Consider the following 9,908-nt stretch of genomic DNA (forward strand, 5'->3'; position numbering starts at 1 on the left):
TTTAAACTTAAATGACATGAAAAAATGAGAAATACGTTTACTTTAAAAAAATATACAAGTCTGTTGAAAATTCTGGTTAAACTCATGCAAAATCAATAAAACATTCCACAGTATTCATGTCATGTTTATATTATATTTTATTATAACCGTATTTATATATTCGTGTAAATAGTGTGTTGTATTCAAAATTGTCATTTTCAATGTTGTAGCCAACAAATTCATAATTGAAACCAAAATGTATGACCATATACATAATATAGTATCTGTATATGAAACGCCGTCAGTCAATTTACAGTATACTTTCCTAACACAAAAATTCATTTCTCAAAGACAGAACTCGAGAAGTATTTCGTAGATATTCCAAAATTCAGAGCAAAATTTAAAAATCAATAAAAACAAAAAGGCAGGGGGAGTCGTCAAAACTTACTTCGCGGCCTGTGCAATTATATTGGTAATGGAACTGGTCTGCTCTTTTGCAGTCTCCACCAGTGAATCCTATAACTCAACAAACCCAAATTCCCTCAGAAAAATTCCAAATTATATCAAAGCCAAGACAGTTTGACAGTAAAAATTAAATTTTACCTGTGCAGCTACTAAACGTGTAACTGTTCTCTTGCTCGGCTCTTGAAGTTCACCGGCAATCAAGAGTTCATCCAATATAAAGTAGGCCTTCAATGTCAAACAGGACCAAAAGTTAAAGCATTTATAAATTATCTATAAGAAAAAGGGTTAAAAAGAAATCACCAATACCCTTGAATCTATGTCAAAATTACACATGTACCTCCTATTTTCATCAACCGTATTTTCCTGATGGATGCAATTATTCGGACACCAATACTTTTGTTGACATCATGATCAAAATTCACCAGTTGATATAGCACAGAACTTAAATTCACGAGTTGATATAACACGGAACTTATTTGGAAGACCCAAAAAACCCACACATAATTATCAGTCCACCGCAACATGAAGGACAGATTCCAAAACATAAAAGTAATATATTTTTACACAAGAAAATTTTATAAAAGAACACATACACACGCATATTAAACTTTACTCCACGAGAGCTCTTTTTACATCTTTTGCCTTGGACCATATAATCTAGCACCTAGAGTACACCATGTGCTCTTAACGACACTGTACATACCTTATGAAAGTTGTAGATCAAGTCCAATTCACAAACCTGGATATAAAATTAAACTGCAGTCAGTTGAAAATATGAAGGGGCCATTAATACTCCCATGAAAAGTCAGGTTTAATGTTCACTCACACTGCCAAAGTATCGATCAAGAACCTCCACATAGTGATGAATAATTTCTAGAATTTCTAATTCATTGTCATCCTCATCAATGCACATGCAGAAGTAAAGACTAGCATATCTGCCAAATTTATCCCAGCTTAGTTGATAATCTTTGAAAAGGTAAAATTGCTAAAAACATATAGCAGCATTACCTTTTATAAACGACTCGGAGTCCTCTCCATTCCACAAAATTACAGAGTTTGGGCCCTCTTGTGAGAATCAGTCCACTAAGCTCACGGATAACCTTCTCAAAATGCATTGTCAAAAAGCATTAATACAATGAGACAAGAGCAGCTTCAAAAAAGCATCAACAAAGGTACTAAAAGGACAAAGAACTGAATACTTAAAAAGACTTTTGTCCTTTATGTGCAAACGTTGCAATTTGCATAAATAACACTGAATTGAAACAAATGTATTAGCCATACCTTTGTTCTTTCCTTCTGAGAATAAGGAGAATACCATTTCGTCAATCTAACTTTCCCTTGTCGACTAATTAGAAGTACAAAGTGAATCTGCAACACAAAAAGGCTCATTGATTCCAGTCTTCCAGATAGAGGCAATACAGCAACTTAAAAGTGAAGCTTGATTTTAAGTTTCTAAAGTAAAATTCAACAATTGAAACGGATAATACTAGCTGTAATAATCCAAAGGTAAAATGAAGATCGCATTTTGCCAGCACCATGAGAGCTGAGTCACCCTATATATCGTGTAACTTGGCTGTATTAACATAAAAGATTTCTAGTTCCTACCAGATCTTGATGAAGCCCTAATTTCAGCTCCAAATCTGAACTATGTGAACTTGTACTTCCTAGACAACATTACAATTAAAACATTTGGCTTATTCATCCTCTAGTCTGTGCTTCATTGACAATTATTTCAATAATTAACGTATACATCATGACAATATCAGTTATATATATCAACAGTAGTTTCATCCCACTACTAGTACAAAAGAAGAACAAATAGGCATAACAAGTTAATGCGCCATAAATAATCATCGTAACAATAGCAAACAGAAAACTTTCGAAGGAATCAATAGAACTAACAACAAAAGCACAAATTGAAATGTTTGAGTATGATCAAATATCATAAGAAATCAGAAACAATTTTGAAGAAAATAAGTAAGCTGGACCTAGCAATAAACCGGTAGTAGCATCAAAATGAAGCAATTACAATACGTAAACTACGGGTGAAAAAAAAAACAGCTACCAAGTTGCAGATCCAAAGAGATAAGAAGAGGAGCGAAACATAGAATCAATCAACTATGAAAAAGGAAAAGGAAATTGAAGGTCACAGAAACAAACACACAAACATAGTATATATAATAAAATTCATGATAAGCCAAATGAATGATGAATGTAAACAGCGCCAAGACGGAAAAGCAGATCCATAATTAGGATTAGAAAATGAGGAAGGAATTCGACTACAATTCAGCGAACAAATCATAAGAAGAGGATTGAAAAGGAGAGATTGGTTACCATGGTTGAGGATAGGCAGCTCTGGGGGTTCAAAACAAAAAGCTCAGAAAACGGTTTCCCCTGCCAAGTAGTGCAGCTGAACTGATTTTATAGTTATTTGAAATTTTATTTTTTAGATTTATTAAACAATAATATTTAATCCTAAGATCAGCATCGATTAGTTGAGCCAACCCATAATGAGAAGCAACTCATGGCCCAATATTTGCGTAGCCCATACTTTTCTGCTTTTCTTTCTCATTCATAATTTAATATTAAAAAATCAATTTTATTAAGCTAAACATTAACCACATCAGCGTAAATTATATTCGGATAATCAAACTCGAAATAAAAAGAATCGATGTGAATGGAGTCTTAACTCGATTCATATGTGTATTATTGTCAAGATAGGAACTCGTTGGTTCGAGTGTGCTAATGAATGAAGAAGCATCACATCTTTTTTAGATTTTTGGTAAAACTTAGAAATTTCTGTATAATTATTCCAAAGCATTTTCAATTCTAAATTCATGGTTGTAAACCCTGCAACAAGTTCAAACCCCACAAGTCATGGTAGAGTTGAAAATTTCTGCAACTGAAACTATGATTCAGACCTCCCCCTGCTTCGACTCTAAAACCACCATTAACTCATTTGCAGTAAGTGCTTGTGAAGGACCTAAACTACGGCATTGCCATCTCCTTTTCTTTCCAACAAATTAGGCCTTACTCCTTTTTCTGAATCATTAACTCATCTGCTGCTAGAGCTAATAGCTAAGCGCCTAACCCACCTCCACTATAGGAATCTTGTCACTTTACACACAACACCTTACAATACCAAAAGTTGGTTTATCTGAAATTAGTAAATATTGCCAACACCTGTTACAAGACTACAGAAACACATCACTTCACCGAGCCTGACCTAAAAACTTATGTCTTGCTACTGTTTGTTGAAACCACACAAGCACCTTTCATCTAATTACATCAACAACACTCGCAATCTAGTACTACACGCTTATGCAGGAACAAGGTTAGGATCTCCATTTCTAATGGCTTAAACAGTAAAGAGAATTCGGAAGTGACTGACCATAATTGGGCTTTCTTATCACAATATCAACATACGTGAAATGCAAAACCTGTATGTAGATTTTCAATTTTGGTGGTTGTGACAAATTGCATAATTCCACATAATTTTCAGGAACAGGAGACTCCTTCCATCTTTGTCAACATTCCTAATTGCTAAAGCAAGCAAAAATAAAACAAATCACCATGTGTTCCATGCTTCCCTTTTGTTCCTTTTCTTGCAGTTTAAGCCTAACTCATTGGTTATTCAGCTAAAGAAATAGCTACTTTGGTGACTGGCTATCCCCCTATTCTTATCAAGAGCAACAAGAATTCTTTAGAACCTAGGATTAGGTTCTTGGTTGAGGTGATGGGGAGACCAATTGATGAAGTAGCTAATTACCCGGATTTTTTTCAGCACGGTTTAAAGAAGCGACCGGAGTTGCTGCACAGGCTTTTGAACAAGAAGGGTGTCAGCTGTAGGTCAAGTGAAATGGTGGGCTGCAATCAGAAGAAGTTTTTACGGAAGTTTGGTTTGTTTAAAGGGTTAGCCTGATGATATACTAGACCACATTCCAGTTCACTTGATCTATCATTTTATGTACTGTAGCTTGATTGTCACCTTGGTACATGAAATGCGTCTTTTGTATATTTTTCTAAGCATTTGTATGAGCGTAACCGTTTAATTAACAAATGTAAGCTCAGATTAAAATCATAGCATTATCGTCTTGTTAATAAACAAATGATTAATTAATATTCAACATCAACCTATTACAAAGATGTTGTAATGTGGGATCTTGTTGCTGGTACCTCTCTTAGGTACTACTCTGTTTTCGTATCGTATCGAGGACCCTAGAGAACTAAGCTCTGACTGGGAATGCCTTAAATTTTCCAGGGCTCATTAAAGTCAATACTTTTAGCTGATCCTTGTGGGCTAGACATTCATATAAAGCTGAAGGAGTTTAAACTATGCACGCATCGAGTTCTTCTGCGATGTTGACATTCCAGCACTATCTTGTGAAGACAATGCCAAGCTGGAAAGCGAATTGTCAATGGAGCTAATAGGTGATGGAACACCAGAGGGCCATTGAAAGACTGGTTTGAATGGAGGTACATGAGGGACTGGCAAGGTTCCATTCATAATTTGGAAGATGTCTTGAGTTTGAGGCCTTTCGCTAGCAGTAGGATGTGAACATGCCAACCCCAACAGCAACAACCTCTTTGCTTCATTAACTTCGAATTCATTGTTGAGGCGCTCGTCGACAGCTTCTATGATTGTCCTTTCGCGATGCAACATCCAAACCCAATCAACTAAAGTGTAAAGATCTTGCTGGTGTGGGATTTTGATTCCAGGACTTCTGCCACAAACAGCTTCGAGCACAACTGCCCCGAACCCGAAAACGTCGGATTCAACAGTGGCTTTCCCTGTATGAAAGCACTCTGGAGCAACATATCCTATCGTACCAGGGACACCAGCTAATCCAAGCTCAGAATAGGAATGCCTTTCGTTTTCAAGGGCACGGGCGAGACCAAAATCACCGAGCCGAGCATTGTAGTCGACATCAAGCAAGACGTTGCTAGGCTTGAGGTCTCGATGCACCACCTTTTGATCATACTCATTGTGCAAGTAATGCAAAGCTGATGCAATTCCGGTTAGAATCTTGTAACGATGACTCCAATTCAGGGTTCCATGGCTGGAATCCCCATAGAGGTGATCATCCAAGCTGCCATTTGGCATGAAATCGTACACTAGTAGAAGCTTCCCTTTTTCGTAGCACCAACCTGAAAATGCAATACAAACATCAATCAAAATTAAGAAATACCCCAAAAGAAAAAAGTAAAAGAAAATCCGATAGACATGCGTCTGTTATAAAATTTTATATTTGATGTTAATGGAATAGATGATTCCAACCCATTCAAAACCAAATTTTAATAAAATAATATCACCTGATTTTTTTTAATATTATAAACTGTATACTTTTAATATTTATCTTTTTAATATTTTTAAAATTTTCATCTTTTAATTATTTTTTTTTTTTGGTTGGATAGGAGTAGGAAGAGGGGTGAGGCTACGACTTAGATAAAGATTGTTTCGTCATTTTTGTACATGGATAGAGATTGGGATAAACATGTTTGTATATAGCAACTTGCATCTCATCACTACTTGTAATAATGAAAGTCAACAAAACAATATACATAAAAAAACAAATCCCAATATCTAAAATTGGAATAATTATAAACGAATTTTCCTTAAAAATGAATTAAAAAATCAACGGAATGAACGTTGATCTGACCAGGTAAAGTGGTGGACCATTCCTTATCTCACCAAAAAAGGAAGAAAAAATAAAGAATAAAAAAGACTATTCCTAATCCATTGAACTTGTACCCCACATTTCACATTGAACCCTTCGGAAATTTTTTAAAATTATATTCCGTACTGCTCATATGTAAAAATTGACTTACGTGATAAACGAGGATGTTCTTTTTTTAATAAATATAATCAAGGTATTAATTTATTAGAATAGTTAATCGGTCAACATAGTTTGGTGTAAGGAAAAAAAAATATTAATTATTAATAATTGATTTAAAAGAAGACTGACAATCATGTAATCGGATTTCAAAAATTATGGAAGAATCATTTAATCTCGAACTTTATCTGTGATATTGAAGTTTATGAAAGGTTAATAATTAATGTATAAATGAAAGAATAAAGAAGGAAATTACCGACTAAGCGGACGAGATTTTTATGGCGGAGACGATGAATGATGGCGAGCTCAGCCAAGAAATCATCCTTGCCTTTGATACTGTCCCGTAAGAACTTTTTGACAGCCACTACTTGGATGTCCTGATTGTGATTCTTACTTCTACCACTCACATTGTTATTCATGTTCTTGTTGTCATGGAGATGGAGGACGCCTTTGTAGACTATTCCAAACCCACCTTCCCCAAGCTTCATGCTCTCATCAAACTTATTGGTCGCCTTCTTCAGTTCCTTGTACTTGAACTCCCTCGGCATCCCAGGCAACCATTTCAACTTCCCGAACCGATCATCCCCGCCTTCAATCGATCCTTTTCTTCTTCTCCTCCTGTGCTTAACAATACATACGATGCCTATGGCCAGTACCGAGATCGTGATTGTCACCAAAGGGACGCCTATGGCGAGACCAATGTTCAACCAATTCCCTCCTTCATCCTTGGGCAGGATATCTATGTCCAAGCTCCATTTCAACACGCAATTCAGCTGGATCTGTGGATAACCTGTTGAACCAGAGAAACCGAAGTAGGAATCTTGTTTCACGTATTCTTTCAGGTCGATGATGTCACTGAGAATGGGATCGGAGGGTTTATCTTCCCCTTGTTTCACCATGAAAACCTCCATCATCTTCGAGGTACCATTGTAGTCAACCCAGACTGAGTAACTGGTGCCTTCATTCGGTGATAATGTAATATTATATTCATCGAGAGAAGCGACTTTCTTGGACTCCACGGAGTTGATGTCGAGCCCGATATGGTTGCCATCTGTTTCGAAATCTGGCTGTCTTAGGGTATCAAACTCGATGGCCACGATGTGGTTGTCTCGACTACCATCGGTGGAGGCATTTGTGAGACCAAGCCATTGACCAAAACTGTTGCGCGGCATGGCTGAAATATTGGGAGCAATGAGAAAAGCAAGGCCATGACCGGGGGTCCAGCTTTTCTCCCTGAAGATATTGATGAGAAAGGCAGTGGAGAAAGAACCCAAAGTGTCGTCGTTGGACCAAAGCCTGAAGGGTTTATTGTACATAATACGACCAGACTTGTTGTAGTGGATTTCGAGCATGTCGTCGTTGGTGGTATCGGGGGTTAGCTGAAGAGCTCCGCCATGGATGCTGGATGAATCCGTTCCCAAGAGGGTGAGGGATGATCGGTGGCTGTCGTGGAAGCTATCAAAATCGAACACTCTTTCCTTGATGAAAGAGGCTGCTGCTGTTGCAGGGGCTATATGTAGAAGGGTTAACAAGATTACGATGATTGGGATGGAATTATGATATAACAACCTCATCTTCTTCTAAGCTTTAGCTAGCTATTTCATACGAGTGAGAAGGGTTTTCGTAGGCGGGAAGGAAAGTAGACAACAGATCTAGTTGATATCTATATATCTTACGTATATATATAAACAAGTAAACTTTCCCTTGGTTGATCCGGTTCTCTACACTTAACCCAATTTCCATTTTTTGAAGGCCTTTTCTTTTTGCAAATCTAAATCATATCCCATTATTTATTTTTAATACAAATATTATTCTTTTATCATTATTTAACTCCAGTTGTCTAAATATTTTTAAAAAAATATGTAACCAAAAACACTAACATTTTAATTTATTCAAAATTTTAAAATCTATCATCCAAAAACATTGATATTGATGTTAAAAGTAATTAGTAAAATTAAAAGTTTAGAATTTAATAATTTCTTTTTATAATTATATATATTTTATGCATCATAATTTTATGCAGAGGCGAATCTAGGGGCAGGGGCCCGGTTCCTCTTCTTAAAATTATAAAAATTTGATTTAATCCTTTAAAAATTATAAAGATATAAATTATAAAAAATTAAAATTTCGTTCCGCCCCTAAAAACTGACTTCGACCTGATTTTATGATCAATCAAATACCAATTTTTATCACCACTAATTTTCTCTCTAGAAAGAATTTAAATCACTTTTTGTAATGGCTTGAAGAATTGAAATGCTGCAATATTGGAATTTGCAAGTCAACTGTGAATAATAATAAATAAATAAATGTGAAGTCATTGGTTAAATGAAGTTATTTTATTCCAATTTACTTCTAGATTAACGGTTTTCAGAAAAAAAAAAAAGAAAAAGAAGCTTCCAAGCATGCGAACGGAGTAGTTAGGTAGGGAAATACGGCATCCCCTCACAACCAATCTTCTACCGTAGGAGACTCCAATTCCCATGCTTCGTAGAAGATGCTAAAATGGAGGAATTTTATCCTCTATTAGAAAGAGATATAGATAACGTGGTGTGATTGTTTCATACAATTATTTTCCCTATATTTTAAATAGTGTATTCATAATTTTATATTCGATGTGTTCGCTTTACTCTATTTTAATTTCTTTAATTTTAAATATTATGTATTTTTTTTTAAAAATAAAAAGTTAATATAAAATCGATTTTGTTATGGTGTTCGTTATTACCGACTCACTACCCGCTACTCGATTACCCGATTGAAACCGACCCACAACTTACATAGTTCGTGTCTAGGGGTTCGTACGCTATGAGTTCATATCCTCTCATGATCCCACATGGGGCAGGATCGCACCACCATGCAAGCGAATCCGTACTTAGGGAACACATGTTAATCATAGAATAAGATACGTGTTGACATGTATGGATACCTACCTATGATGTGACATTCATAAGCAGTAACAATATCATATAAATAGAGAATTTAACCATTTTGAATGATACAGACGCACAAACACTCAACCAGTTTTAAAGACTAAACAAGTTGGATTAGATAACAAGAAAACAATTATTTCTTCTTATTATTCGAGCTTGTTTAAATATTACATATAATATTATAATTATAAACTAATATAATTCTGTTATAATAAAATAATATATTTAATTTCAAATATTATTAGTCGATCTTGCATATGTAAAGAGTTGTAAAAAGAGTTGAACTCTGAATATTAAAGAAAATTATTTTAATTAAAATATGCATGTGTATGTTTAGAACAAGTAAACCATTTATGTATAATCTTATTTAACTTCAATCCTATTAAAAATGGTAATGTTTAGACAAATAAAATAAAATATTGGCCTTTTCAATAACTTTAAGATAAATTGTACTGTTAGCGTAAATTTCTTTTTCGGCCACCTAATTATAAAAAAATTATAAAATGATCATTTAATTATTCAATTTTATCTTCTTCTTTTTTTTATCACCAACTAGCTATCACACATGAATACAACCTCAAAATATAAGTTTTGATGTTCCAAATTATCCTTAAAATAATATATATGTGATATTAAAACACATATCTTTTTCAAATGCTTATAGATACAAATAAGGAAAGTTAATCCTTGAAATTGTAAACTC

General features: G+C 34.9%; 2 protein-coding genes across 3 annotated transcripts; both read right to left on the reverse strand.

Moving 5' to 3' along the window:
• Positions 1-188: 188 nt before the first annotated feature.
• On the reverse strand, positions 189-2,899 carry LOC107940997 (AP-1 complex subunit sigma-1). Of its 2 annotated transcripts, XM_016874489.2 has the most exons (7): positions 2,779-2,899; positions 1,726-1,812; positions 1,453-1,544; positions 1,271-1,379; positions 1,148-1,183; positions 583-669; positions 189-495 (listed from the first exon to the last, which is right to left on the reverse strand). In XM_016874489.2, exons 1-7 carry the CDS (start codon positions 2,779-2,781, stop codon positions 424-426), a joined length of 486 nt encoding a protein of 161 aa, XP_016729978.1. In that variant the 5' UTR covers positions 2,782-2,899; the 3' UTR covers positions 189-423. The 2 variants fall into 2 exon arrangements, 1 of the variants encoding a protein (XP_016729978.1); XR_005922194.1 differs by lacking the exon at positions 189-495 and having other exon boundaries at positions 593-669; positions 782-1,183.
• Positions 2,900-4,541: 1,642 nt separating this feature from the next.
• On the reverse strand, positions 4,542-7,977 carry LOC107940984 (probable L-type lectin-domain containing receptor kinase S.5). The gene is made up of 2 exons (XM_016874462.2): positions 6,535-7,977; positions 4,542-5,592 (listed from the first exon to the last, which is right to left on the reverse strand). The coding sequence occupies exons 1-2, from the start codon at positions 7,850-7,852 to the stop codon at positions 4,778-4,780; spliced, it is 2,133 nt and encodes a 710-aa protein (XP_016729951.2). The 5' UTR covers positions 7,853-7,977; the 3' UTR covers positions 4,542-4,777.
• Positions 7,978-9,908: the final 1,931 nt, after the last annotated feature.

This window comes from Gossypium hirsutum, chromosome D12 (assembly GCF_007990345.1).
Source record: "Gossypium hirsutum isolate 1008001.06 chromosome D12, Gossypium_hirsutum_v2.1, whole genome shotgun sequence".
Taxonomy (NCBI): domain Eukaryota; kingdom Viridiplantae; phylum Streptophyta; class Magnoliopsida; order Malvales; family Malvaceae; genus Gossypium; species Gossypium hirsutum.